Source organism: Vanacampus margaritifer, chromosome 1, assembly GCF_051991255.1.
Source record: "Vanacampus margaritifer isolate UIUO_Vmar chromosome 1, RoL_Vmar_1.0, whole genome shotgun sequence".
In the NCBI taxonomy this organism is placed as follows: Eukaryota; Metazoa; Chordata; class Actinopteri; order Syngnathiformes; family Syngnathidae; genus Vanacampus; species Vanacampus margaritifer.
In genome coordinates this window covers 47,901,787-47,916,551 of record NC_135432.1, presented here as the reverse complement: position 1 = coordinate 47,916,551, position 14,765 = coordinate 47,901,787, and the positions used below count along the sequence as shown (strand labels likewise).

The 14,765-nt window shown below is 36.9% G+C and overlaps 1 protein-coding gene across 9 annotated transcripts in view; it reads left to right on the top strand.

Annotated features, from left to right (window-relative positions):
* Positions 1-14,765, top strand: part of nrxn3a (neurexin 3a) — a 170,112-nt gene that overhangs the window by 94,838 nt on the left and 60,509 nt on the right. For all 9 annotated transcript variants that reach the window (XR_013294023.1, XR_013294014.1, XR_013294017.1 and 6 more), the window contains exons 7-10: positions 281-442; positions 9,834-10,127; positions 11,322-11,469; positions 13,970-14,353. Coding sequence is in view for 5 of the 9 variants with exons in the window: in XM_077564961.1 (XP_077421087.1) it covers positions 281-442; positions 9,834-10,127; positions 11,322-11,469; positions 13,970-14,353 (988 nt within the window). In the remaining 4 variants the exon portion in view is untranslated. The remainder of the gene's footprint in view (positions 1-280; positions 443-9,833; positions 10,128-11,321; positions 11,470-13,969; positions 14,354-14,765) is intronic.

Sequence of the window (14,765 nt, the reverse complement as noted above, 5' to 3'; positions counted from 1 at the left end):
TGCAATAGAAGTAGGCTACGACCGGGCAGGCCATTTTTATATTAGCCTATCATCGTATGTCAGCCACAGGACTGCAATTGACTGTTGTGATTTTTTAAATGTTTGCTCTAAAGTCAGTTGTAGGCTTCATTTAGATTTTACTGAACTGTTGCTACTCATGGTGAATAGTCTATTCAATTGCCAAAAGTACTAATTTAAAATTAACAATACAATACTGATACTTTTCTCCCCTGATATGAAAATAACACTTTAATGTCCTCATTTCACTCCTCATTGTCAGGTCACAATATCAGTAGATGGGATTTTAACTACCACAGGCTACACCCAGGAGGACTACACCATGCTTGGCTCAGATGACTTTTTCTATGTTGGTGGAAGCCCCAGCACGGCTGACTTACCTGGATCTCCTGTGAGCAACAACTTCATGGGCTGTCTCAAGGAGGTAAGGTGCCTCATTTGCTGTCATTTCATTTAGTGATAGACCAATATGTTTTTTTCAAGACACATACCGAGACTGATATTTCAAGCCGATATTTGCAGTAAAAGAGAAAATATTAGCGTCAAAATAAAAACAAAAAAACTTTTTCTTTTAATGTTTAACATTGCCAGTTTTGTTTTTAAAAAAATCCAACATTTCAACATAATTTATTTTTTTATTTTTAAAAACAAAAAGTGTAGGGAGTTCCCAGTCTCAGCATTTTTATTTTTATAAAGTGGAAATTTAAATAAATTCATAAATGAAAAGTTCCCTGTATCTCACTTAGCGACAAATGCACGCGAAATTGTGATTGTAGCTAATTTTGGGTTTTCGTCATGGTTCGTAAAAGGTTTCAAAAGATCTTCTCAGACAGTAAAAAGTGTCTGAATATTTTCGAAATGTCTTTGTAATAAGTAAAAACTGTCCTGATAAAACCCCTAAATTTCCCATTTCAAAATGTTTTCACTGTTAATCAGTACACAATAATTCAGGCCAATGTTTTTTTTTTTAAGGCTGATACCAATACCGATTATTAATAGCGAAGGAGGCCAATAACCAATATTTGGAGCTCATATATATTTTCATTAAAGGGAAATATTGGTGTGAAAATGTAAAAATAAATACAAATTCTAGTTCTTAACTTGAATTTATTGAACAACTTTAACTCATAATTTTATGTTCCCCTTTTGCAGCAATTAGCATTAGAATATAGCTAAGTTTCATCATTATACACAAATCTGTTTAGAACTGTGGGTAAATCACCTTGTTTGCAACATGGCCCTGGTTGATCTCTTATACTCTGCTGCCACCTCTTGGTCGTTTTTGTAATTACTACCATTGCTTCACCCGTTCGCTGCAGTTCAGAGGTTGCATCAAAGTATGTTAAATAAATATGGATAAATAAATTTAAAAAAACGTTTTTAAAAAATTGTGTACTTTATATATACATCTTTGGGACACAGATTTATACGTTTTGGGGAGCATATGAATCAATTAGAAAATACGCATATTTGTTTTAAAATAAAATTGTAACAAAAATTTCAGGGAGTTCCCAGGGTCATCAGTGCGTCTTTAAAAACTTAACCCGTGGGTGGTATTGTGACCCGTTTTGATGGTTCTGACCAGGTTATTTCAAAATAAAATACCACCCACGGGTATGAAAACTTAATTAAATAGGTTTGTAATAATTTCTCCAGTAAATAAAGTTTTCGCGGCACGGTGACTGACTGGTTAGCACATCCGCCTCCCAGTGCAGAGGACGTGAGATCGAGTCCGGGCTTCACCCTTCCTGGGTGGAGTTTGCACGTTCTCCCTGTGCTTGCGTGGGTTTTCTCCGGGTACTCCGACTTCCTCCCACATTCCAAAGACATGCATGTCAGGTTAATTGAACACTCAAAGTTGTCCATAGGTGTGAATGTGAGTGCGGATGGTTGTTCGTCTCTGTGTGCCCTGTGATTGGCTGGCAACTAGTTCAGGGTGTACCCCGCCTACTTCCCGAAGCCAGCTGGAATAGGCTCCAGCAACCCTTGTGAGGACTAAGCGGTAAAGAAAATGGATGGATAAAGTTTTCAAAAATTTTACTTATTTCCCCAGTAAATAATGTTTTCTCAAATTTTTAAATTTCTGAAATTTTAATATTTTTTCTTACCTTTGTTAGAATTTCAAACACACATCACAATTCGTTGCAGATCGTTCCCAGGGTCAGCAGCATCTTTTACAAAGTTAACTGAAAATTTAGCTTCCTGAGGTTAACGCAGTTTTAAATAGATCTTTTATCGGCTGTCAGGGTTTTTTTGTTTTTGTTTTTACAGGCCGATAATCGGTCTATCCCTAATCCATTTCATCTGCATTGTACACCAAAACACACTGAGAGAAATAGGCTGCTCCCTCGAGCTAATGATGTCATATCTAACACTTGGCTGAATCTGGTGGCTGCAGCAGGGAGCTGATTTTTTGTGTCACACAAATGCACACACATAATAAACACAGACAATGTGTGTACACAGTGTCATATGGTTTGCAGGGAGAGCGAGGAAGTGGTGCAGTAGCAATTTAATCCCCCTCTGGCCCACTTCCTACTCTGATCATGCTGCTCAGGTTTGCCATTGCCTGTTTTGTCAAATCCAGGAAGGCCGGCAGACAGACACACATTTAAGTGCAATAAACACAGAGACATGTTAAAAGAAACACAAATTCCCTTTGGACTTGTCTTTCGTGTGTACATGCTCATCAAGATATTGGGTTTTGCAAAAAGCAAAAGATACATGTTGACACATGCACACACACACACGTAATCTGAGCAATATGGACAACATTTTACGTCCCGATATAAGTCATTTTATGAACACTCCACGCTGAAGGGAAGCTACAAGCTGGTAGATGCAGTCGCAGTTAAAAAGTCAGGGCTCTTTGTACTCATCTGGGCATTGGTGGAGCATGTATGATGTAGAAAAAGCTTTAACATTAACATTTTAAACTCCACAATGCATCTTTAATAAGACAGCGAATTAAGCCCTGAGGAACACCAAATTTCATTTCATTGTTCTGTGATTAGTTGGGAACTCCAGATATTTTCTAGATGTCATTTTGACACTTTCAGGAACATTTTCTCACTCCCCACCATTCTGACTGCTGGCCCTTTTGGGACTCCTGGATGCTAAACAGTGGAATGCCATTTATCAGTGAATAAAATCAATCAGTGATCGTATTTCTGAGCCCACTGAAAACGTTTTTCCTTGTGTGAATTATGAGGGTTGGCCGAGATACGGCTTTATGCACTGTTGTTGTGGGATTCTGCATGGGGAGGTTCTTCAGACTCCAGAGACGCCAGTATCTGCAAATAAATACTTGTTTAATGGTAATCTGTGGCTTTTTAACAGCTGCTCTTTTAATATGATGCCTTTGCCTCAAAGAAACTTTTATTTAAAATGCCTTTAAATGAACATCCTCTTTTCTCTCAGATTAACATACAAATTATTGAACATTATGATGATTTTTATGGAAATGTCCAGTGTCGTCATGTCTTTTGGTTTATTGTACGCTTTTGGTGTGCCTTCTTTTTTCCAATTGTGCACAAAAGCTGTGATGCGCTTAATAATGTGGAACATCCTTCTTAAATAATTCACCTTTAATTAGGCCCAGTTTTGAAAGAAATTGCCAAAGCTGTCTAAGATTGATATTTGCGATCTTAACAGACATGAAAACAACAGCACGTTCAAAAAAAAAAAAACGTTCCCAGAAAAACTACAACTCTTGAAGGGTTTCTCTACAACGGCGTAATAGGGCCATGTATGAATATTCTATTTTTAGAGGGTGCTGGGAAAAAAACTCACAAATTTGCGACTTTATAAAGTGGTAGATTTACAAGATTTTTTTAAATTTTTTTTACGAGTTTGGACTTTTGTGCCAATACTTTTTGGTCGGGTTTTCAAATAAGGAGATAGTAATTGCTTTAGCAGAAATTAACCATATGATGTTAAGCATTCGCTGTTTGAAGCATTGGATACAACAAAGACGCATTGCTTTGCAAATGTCCACACCCTGAGGATCAAGCATTTAAGTTAATTTGTTAAAATAAATATTTACTTGTAAATTCATGTTTCCAGAATTATTATTTACACATTCATACATTTTGGTGTTTTTTTGTACAAGTAGCTAAGTTGATGTGTTGAATCTGCTGCTCTAAGTCATTCACTTGCATTTACCTAAAGTATGCAAGCTTCTAATTGGTTAGTATTAGTCAGCTGAAAGGGGATCAGGAAGTGTTGTCGCTCTAGCTCCCGTGTATTTTGAGTAAAGTTGAAATTAAGAAAGAATCCGTCTCCATCCTGCCTTTTCATTTTATAAACAGTGTTCCATTAACCACCAACGAATCCTCACATTAGACTATAGCTACGTGTATTTGTTATAAGTGTCTGAGTTTTTTCTCTCACAAATTTGCGAGTTTTTTCTGGGTATATTACCCTCCTTCTGGAAAAAATTCAATATTTATACGTGGCCCTAATACGCCATTATATTTCTCCTGCTTCAATCCTATTTGCATCATAATTTGGAATGCAGTGTATAACGAACTTTGAATCCAAATACCTGGGAAAGAGTAGTAGTATAATACAGGTGTGAAATAACACCAATGCATTATTACATATTTTGTGTGTTTAGTATATCACGTCATCTCCCTTGAAGATTTATGTTATCTCCATTGTACCATGAGTGGACTTTCCCTTGCGCAGTTTCACATGTGTTCAGCACTCTCTGCTGTTGCACCCTCTCATCCTACACCCCAACCATTATGGGGCTAATTTGCCTGCTTGCAATGCTCTTGTACTCGCCATCTAGAGTGGCATTATAGAAAAATGTTTTGTTACCATGGCACCAAATACTGGTTGCCCTAGGTAGCCCATGTGGCTGGCTGGCCCACGATTATTATGCCTTTCATAAGCCAGCAATTACAGAGAAAGGCTACATCTCAGAGCCTACAAAATGCATAATGGCCTACAATAACACATAATTGCTGTAATTGTCACTACTCCCAGTACCCCCAACTTGCACCAACCGCCCCCCAACGCCACATCTACCTTTCACATGTAGTCATTTTACTTGGCCAATAGATTTATGAGATAGTGAATCACAAAGAACTAAGCACTAAGGAACAAACTACTAACTGCTGATCTCATTCCGTACAGCCACAGTGCTTAACTTGTCTCTCATACTGTATTGCACGTTTGTGCTAGAGATATATTCTAGTTTCTTGCAATAGTGATGACACATATACCGTACCTATATATATATATATACACACAATATCCGATTACGTAAACAAAATATTGTGGGTAATAGTGTTAATTTCGTTAATGAAAAATGAACAAAAATATTTTCATCAACACACATTTTTCACCAGACCAAAATTAGACTAAACTAGACTAAAAGCCTTATTAATAAACAACAACTAGGACTAAATCAGTATGCATTTTTGTCGACTAAAGAAGACAAGACGAAAATGTACTACACTTAATAAAAACTGGACTAAAATCTATGGACATTTTAGTTCATGAACAAAGACGAGATGAAAATGAAAAAAATTGTAAAATCCTGTCTCTGCTTATCGTCATTGTGATACTGTCATGTGGCACACAGCGACACATCCCCTTTCAAATCTACAGCTAATGAGTGCAACATGCACAAACAGATGGGACAGACAGGATTCACAGTGAAATGTTAAAAAAAAAATTAAAAAAAAATTATAGTTAAAACGTACCATTAATCTAACAGCTATAACGTTCCAACAATAATGTTAATCCGACCTCGGTCTAATGCAGGCTAATTTACTGGCTCGTAGCATGGAGCCATAGTAGCTACTTGTTGGTATACTTTAATAGTGTGTGACGTTGTTTTTCATCAAAAAGATGAGAGAAAATTTGATGTGAAATTGTTTTAGATCCGAAATGTTCAACAGTCTGCTGACAAAACAATATACAAGGGTAAAATGATTCTCCTGACTAAAACTAGACTACAACGTTGACCGTTTTTGTTAACTAAAACTAGACAAATAAAATTGTGTTTTCTTGGACTAAAATTAAGACAAAAATGCTAGATTTATAGACGACTAAAAGTTGACTAAATAAAAAGGGAATGAGGTTGACTAACTATGATAAAAACTAACGAGAGTGATGGAAACTGGACTTAAACTGAGACAAAATTTAAAAATGGCTGATACAATTAACACTGGCGGGTACTAAATAAGTAGGTCAGAACCATGTAGCATTGCTAACATTTAATGAACATTATAATTAAGTCCAATGTCTGTTACCTGCTTCCATAATATGTACAAAAGAACCTCCAGATGTGTTTACAGAATAATCTTAAAGCAATAGCAATGACAGAAAGCGGTGTATTGCACTCGATTGGGTGCTAGCATGATGAAGCCTCAAGCTGCATAAACTGAGTTGCCCATTCAAGTCTGGCAGGAGGCTTACTTATTGGCGTCAAACTAAGTGGTCTTGTTTTTGATGTGATATTAAATCTTGACCAACATGACTCATCACTTTCTCACATAGAATAAGTAATCTTTGTTCATGGGTTACAATCGTTTCACAGATGGTGTACACTCGTTTTATGGATCCATCCATTGAAAAAGTGCTACAGTACATTTGATATTTTGTACCGGGAATGTGATCATAGTCTCACGGTCAAGACATATTTAGTGATGCTTTATCATTATCTTAAATCAAAACCAATCTTCACTACCACAGAACCCTTTCACGGATAGTGATTACTACAGAGGACAGCTATTAAAATGTTGTTTTCTCCTATATAAATGAATCTTTTTGCCACAGTTGGCCATTAGCCACGCCAGTGGACGCTAGTGTAGTCTTGATGTACACTGCCATCCAGTGGTCAACGTTTGTAAGTGCAAAATAAAAAAAAAGACAACAAGGTGGCTGACTGAAGTTCAGATGTGACATGCAAGGAAGGAATAAGTGTCTATTCCTTCTATTCCAGGGGGCCCTTGCAAGTAAAAAACTATATTGGGACATCAAGCAACAACTAAGGAGTAATGTAATTGTTAAAATATCCAAGTATTGATTTTGTAATTTGAGGAAATGAGAATTGATCAAACCAACAACAACAACTAAAGTGGACTTTGGACGCCATTAGCTGTATTGTGACTACAACTTAGTGTTGCTGTAACTTTGTTGCTTTTTAAAATACTTCATCTGTGGCATTTTTTATTTATTGTTTGCTTTTAATCAGCATTCCCACATAATTTATCTTTCAATGTACTCCATAAGAATTCCGCATGCATTCAAATCTTAGCATTCAACTATTAGCATTCAGCGTTCCAACGCAATTTCTACAGAAATTGCACTTTGTCTAGTTTAATTTTTATTCTAGCAATATTTTATGGATTTTAGTCCTCATATGAGAGTAAGGATCCTGGTTTGTATGTTTTGTAGTGGTCAGGTGCAGAACATGCTAGCAAAATCTACAGGATAGTTGACCATGCACAATCTGACTTAAGTGGGGGTGATGACAGCGGCAGTGATGATGAATGTTTGCCATAAAAAAGAAAATTACTATCTGTACTTCATAAAAATAATTAATAATTTGTGCATGAAAAGGTTAAAAAGCACACAGTTCCAACTCAAATATATGGGTTACACAACTTGCGTACATTGAAATGGAAATACCAATCTAAGATGCATTACCAGTCCACCATGATTTTTACGATCATTTAAGGAATCAACAATGGAACCGCCAAGGTTAAACATTTATGTGTAAAAAAAAATTCTTAAATGAAACTGTATGAAATAATGTATTATGGGCTATAATTAGCCATTGTGGTCCAAAATGTTTTTCCTAAGGTTGAATGTTGAAACTGTCAGTCTTATTTAGGTCTTGATTTTAAAATAGTGCTGGAGCTGTTCAAAATGGCCCAAAGTAATTATGTTCAATCAGAGCAGGAGAAAGCGTTGGCTGGGCTTTGGGGGGTTGGGGTGGGAACGTGGTGGTATTGGGGGGTGATGTTGATGGATGAGAGCAGAGAGTTGAGAGTGGAAGGATGAAATAAAAAGAGAAAGAATGACTACAAATAAAGGCAAGCGAGGAGGAAAATACAATTTCCAATCCAGTTCCCAGCCACTCCAAGGGATGAGTTTATTTACTGTCAAATCTTCTGGTGGATTATTGATAATCTCAGCCCCTCACTCGACCCACTCTGACAGAATCCTGGGCACAGAGAGTGAAAAATACATAAATATAAAATAGTGGAATGGAAGAGAGTGAGTGTTTGTTTTTTGTATGCCTGCGACCAAAATATATCCAGGCAGAAGGAGTTATTCTGCCCAGAGAATGAGAGGTGAAAAAAGGGCTTCAATTTTCCACTTGAGTAAATTTCGATTTGCACACACACCCCTCTCCATGACTCCATCCTCCCATTGTTATTGACAGCATTTAGAATTGCTGTGATACGAGATTGGCCACTTAACGTTTTCATTCTTTTGTTTTCCTTCATTGGAAGGACAATTAGAGTATCCCAGTCTCACTTTTGAGATTGATATAAATTTTATCTACAAAGTTTGTAGATATAACTGTGGAACAATAAAACTAGGTTTTCCTTTGTGGTTCATTTAGTATTGTAGAATGAGAAAGTAGAGGGGATGTCATTTGCTGTGTTGTACACAAATCTTGGTTCGCCATAATCCCGCTTTTTATAATGACCTTGAACACAACAGCCTTTTTTGACAGTAAAGTCAAGTTTAAAGATTGATCAAATGTGTCTCTACATGTGCACTGTAACTGACTGGCGACCAATCCAGTCCAGATAGCAGTATGCCTTTCACCTACAGTCAGATGGGATAGGCTCTAGCGCCCCCTAACCCCGAACAGGATAAACTGTATAGAAAAAGGATGGATGGACATAAATACACACCACAGTGAGCTTGATGTTTTGGTTTGTTATCATAAATTGAAGTCATAATAATTGTGTCATTGTATGCCAGCTATTAAAGATAAGTCAACCGTAAACATTTATTTACTATAATATATATATATATATATATATAATATGTGACCTCATTAGTCTAAACATGACATTCTGATTAATACTACATTTGTGAAATAAAAGTTATGCAGCAAAATTCAGTAATTTTTCTCCAATCAGGGGGCGACCATTTTGCCACTGTTGACTGAAGATGACATCGATGTTGCTCAGGGCTCAGGCAATGACCAATCACAGGTCACCTGTTTTCTGAAGCTGAGCTATGATTGGTTGTTACCTGAGACCTGAACAACTGTGATGTCATTTTCACTCGACAGCAAGTCGCAAAATGGCCGCCTTCTGATATTGATAAAAACTGCTGGATTTTGCTTCTTATGTCATATTTCACTAATGCCATATTAACCAGAATACCAGAGGTGGCAAATCCAGGTCCAGAAAGTAAAAACCCTGCCACAGCTTGCATTTAGCCCCAGGTGCTGGCTAGTTAGCTCCCTGGCTAGCTCCGATGGTGCTTGTTTACCCGCTAGGGAGCTTGCTAGCTATCTAGCTAGCATCAATGGCTAAAGTTAAACTGTGGCAGGGTTTTTACTTTCTGGACCTGGATTTGCCACCTCTGCAGAATACGTTACTGAGACCAGTGGGGCTGCATAGAACATATTATTGTCAAGAAATTTTGGGGAGGTTGACTTCCCCTTTAAGGGAGAAATTTAATAGATGTTTCCTTATCAAAGTTTGAACATTTGATCAAATATATATGTAGAAATCCAGACTTTATCAAAACATATTTCAGTCAACGATGACAATAAAGCAAATCTTCGACAAAACTGACATAACACATATTTCTTCTTTCTTGAACAGGTTGTGTACAAGAACAATGACATCCGCCTTGAGTTGTCTCGACTTGCTCGGATTGTTGACCCCAAGATGAAGATCCAGGGCGAGGTCTCCTACAAGTGTGAAAATGTGGCAACCCTGGACCCCATTTCTTTTGAGACTCCAGAGGCCTATATCAGCTTACCCAAGTGGAACACCAAGCGGATGGGATCCATCTCTTTTGATTTTCGCACTACGGAGCCCAATGGCCTTATCCTCTTCACCCATGGCAAACCACAAGAGCGCAAAGATGCAGCCCGTAGCCAGAAGAACACTAAGGTCAGACCGTCTAATAGGACTAATGTTGGACATGAAGCAATGATTTAATTGTGCGCTTAACTTCATTTCAAAGGTGCTTGATGGGGTCAAGGTGAGGGTTCTGTGCCAAAGGCTTATAACAATGGCCTTTAAGACCATTTTTTGCACAGCAGGGCCGGAGTCTTGCAGGTTTTAGATGTACTTTGAAGTAGAGCTGTCAAAATTAATTGACAAGTAATCGATTATCAAATTAATCAGCAACTATTTTGATAATTGAGTAACAGAGGAGGCAAATCCAGGTCTAGGAAGTAAAAACCCTGCCACATTTTGGCTTTAACCCCGGATGCTACCTAGCTCCCTAGCAGGTAAACGCTAGGGAGCTAGCTAGCTAGCACCTAAAAGTAAAAATCCTGCCACAGTTTGGCTTTAACCCCTGATATTGCCTAGCTAGCTAACTCCCTAGCAGGTAAACGAGCACTATACTACTGTGTATACTTCTGTGAAGACTTCTGGGAAGTCTTCTACTTATTGCTGCACTTCTTATTTAACTTATTATTATTGTTTAATTTTAATTTTATCTCTTTCTATTCTGTTGTTTTTTCTTTACTGTAAACTGCAGCTGGACGGAGTCCAGGAAAAAGTTCCCCAAGGGGAAAATAAAAGTATATCGTATCGTACTATGGGAGCTAGCTAGCTAGCACCAGGGGCTAAAGCCAAATTGTGGCAGGGTTTTTACTTTCTGGACTTGGATTTGCCACCTCTGTTGAGTAATCGCTTGGAGTCCTTTTTAATTTAAAATTGTCCAAATCCTTTGATTTCAGCATACATTTCTGTAGTGCTTCATGAAAGACTGATTATCTTGGGGGTTTAATCAAAATAAGACATTTGCAAACATCTGTTTTTACTTTGGAAAACAATGACCGAACCAGCAACATCAATCCCTACTCTCTTTTTTTAATTCACTATACGAATTTGAAGTACGAAATAACCACCAATCACTGGTTAATAAACAGTAATCAGGGGAAAAAAATGTTTTTGTAATACACTTAAACGAAAAATTTAAATTAATCTGATTAGTTGAGTAATCGATTGAATAATCGATAGATTAATTGATTCTAAAAAAAATTCGATAGTGACAGCACCACTTAGAAGACGACAAAATGTTTGACTTCGTGAAGTTGGTTTTTGATGACATTTAAACATATTTTTTTCCAGGTGGATTTCTTTGCTGTTGAGCTGCTGGATGGAAGTCTGTACCTTCTGTTGGACATGGGCTCAGGGACCATCAAGGTGAAGGCCACGCTAACAAAGGTCAATGATGGTGCCTGGTATCATGTGGATATCCAGAGAGATGGCCGCACAGGTCAGTTATGTCAACAAAGTTGGTCAATTATTATCTTGCACAAGCTCACCTGATGTTTTAATTGGACAATCAAACCTCTGAGGTCATACGCAGTATGCTCTAACATATTAGTTGTCCTGTAGTTTTTTGTTTGTTTGTTTTTTGCCAAAGAAATATATGTAATATAACTAAGTATGTGAGAAAGTAAGTAAATGTATAAACAATGTAAAACAAAAAAAGAAAGAAAGAAAGAAAAAACACCCTGAACTTTTTGATTCACTCCAGCCTACAACCAGCTAATCATGTACTGACTCGAGTCTTGCTCTGTTGCCACATACATGACGAGACATCAGAGTCGGTTTGAATGAATTAATGAAAGTAATTTGTATTGTAGAGTTCCCTAGGGATCAAATCTTGGGTCTATATTATTTATTTTATATATGAATGATGTATATATGTAACAGAATCACTCCAATACATACTTTTTGCTGATGACACCACTCTGCTTTGCTTTGGGAAAGACTTAACAGAGTTTCTGAACACAGTACAAGTGGAATTAAATATCCTGAAATGATGGTTTGACATTAATAAATGATCCTTAAATATAAATAAAACTAAATTTACATTATTTGGATATCAACCTCCTGTTAGTCCTGGTCAAGAGCCGCGCAGCAGATTTTGGACTAACTGCAAACGAGCCAACTCTTTCTTGTTGAGGCAGGTAAAGAGGCTGTTGCAGTAGTCCAGCCATGAGGACACAAATGCATGAGTAATCATTTCAAGCTCCTGTTTAGAGTCCATGGACCTGAGCTTAGCGATGTTGCGGAACTAAAATAAACAAAGTAAATAATAATATGCTCCCTTACTGTGTTCAGAGGCTCTTCCAACACCGAACTAGGAACTATGAACTGAGAGGAACATCAACGTTTAGAAAATCAAAAAAAAAAAAACAGAACAAATATGAAACTTACAGTATATGTACAGTATCTCAGTGAAAGGAGTCAACCTGTGGAATCATTTTGATTGTGAATTGAAACTGTGCAACTTAATTAAAATTTTCAAATATATATAAAAAGATTAAAAATAATTAGTAATAGAAAAATAAGATAAAAATTAAAATAAAATTAATAGTTTATAATTATGGTAAAATTATGGATGCAAATATTTTTCTATATACGTGTGTCAGTAATAATGTATAGTAATTATCAATATATACATATGTAAGCTGTATGCAGTACTGTATACTGTATGGGCTTACATATGTGGTATAAATATTAGGGGTGGGAATCTTTGAATGTCTCACGATTCGATTTGATTCCGATTTTTGGGTCTGCGATTCGATCCAGAATCGATTTTCGATTAAGAACGATTTTTGATTCAAAATTATTTGATTGACAATGATTTTTACTTCAATCTATAGATGTGCAAGGAATTGTAATGATCTACTCCAGTCTGACTCGCTAATGCAAATTAGCGCGCTACTCGCGGCACTTTTATCACTCAAAAGAATGGCTCCACTCTGCAAAAAAACAACTTTTATTGGAATAACTTGATCGTGACTTTTTCCTTCTATCTCTAATGTGGCTACAACTTAACAGTGTATTTTAAAGATTGCGAAATTTTCATGTATAAAAAAACTAACAAGTTTTTTACTTAGATATCTCTACGTGCTCAAAGTTCTGTCCTGGCACGACAGGAGTGTAAAAAATTGTGTGTTCATTTTGAGTTCATTTAAAGTTCCTTTAACGCCACTAATATTTTTAACATGCGATTAATGACCGCCCCTTACTTGGAAAGCCTGTACTGGGGGAATTTGCAGTCCCAACGCAGCAGACACGTCCACAACAAAATTTAGCAGCACTACATTTAAGAATACTGCATGTATTAGTGGCAACTTGTCAAGTTGTATTTTACATTTTAAAAAATGTCCAGAATTACACAAGTTCTTGTTAAAGATTAGATAGCTCTTAATATGAAAAGAAAAATGCACTGAGTTGTCAACACATCTTACAAATGAAATTATGCCATCTAGTGGCACAAAAATGACAACGCAAATCAATATCACACTCGTTTTTTACAGTACAGTGTATCTTTTTAATTTCAACTAAATTTTATGATTTATTGGGAAATTACTGTATCAATGATTAAAAGATGCAGCCATATTTCTATAAAATATTTTTTTTACACTTTTATATTAACAAGAGTATGAAAACTTCTTGTACATTTTATTGTACATTTAAAACAGATATAAAATTTGCGATTCTATTGAAGTCATGCAATTAATTTAAAATTTACAAAAATATATTGCCTGACACATACTATATATATATAAATAAAATACCACAAATGTAATCGACAATATAAACACTTTTGCATTCTGATGCGAAAGCTTGAGGCACGTAAAAAGTGCATTATTGCTAGAGAGTTGTTTTTGTTGTTGGGTGCCTAATGCATTGATTCTGAAACAAAATGCCTTATCATTGTGACTCTAATATTTCTGTGTATTCTATACCCATCACAGGTACCATCTCTGTAAACAGCAGAAGGACCCCATTCACAGCAAGTGGTGAGAGTGAAATCCTAGACCTGGAAGGTGACATGTACTTGGGGGGGCTTCCCACTGATCGCACCAACCTCATTTTGCCTACTGAGCTGTGGACAGCAATGCTTAACTACGGATACGTAGGCTGCATCCGTGATCTTTTCATTGATGGTCGAAGCAAAGACATCCGTCAGATTGCTGAAGCACAAAATGGTGCTGGGATTAAGCCCTCCTGTAACAAGCAACCTGGCAAGCAGTGTGAGAGTTACCCCTGTAAGAACCGAGGTGCCTGCAAAGAAGGCTGGAATCGATTCATCTGTGACTGCACCGGCACTGGTTATTGGTCCCGCACTTGTGAGAGAGGTAAGGATGTGCGATGAGTGCTTTTATCTTTTAAAATGCATTAGGAACACAAAACTATGAGGGAAAGTGAGTATAAGGCCCTTTGGCGTGCTTTTTGTGGGGGCTTGTGGAAAAATATCCACAGTCGTCTGTGGTCATCGTCTTACTTCTATTAAAATAACTAGTTTTTCACAGATTGGGAAGAATCTTTGCTTTTGTATAGTGTTATATTACCTGTGGCTGTTTGTCCCCATAGCCTTTGTGTGTGAATAATCATTATTTGAAGGAAAAACACTCCCAAAGTCGATGCTAACTTCCTGCTAGCATTTGAATGGAATCCTCAATTAGCTTTTAGCATTAGCGCTAGGCTAGCGATGTTTTAAAAACAAAGCATGTTTTGTATTTAAATATACAGTGGATGTAATTCTTATCC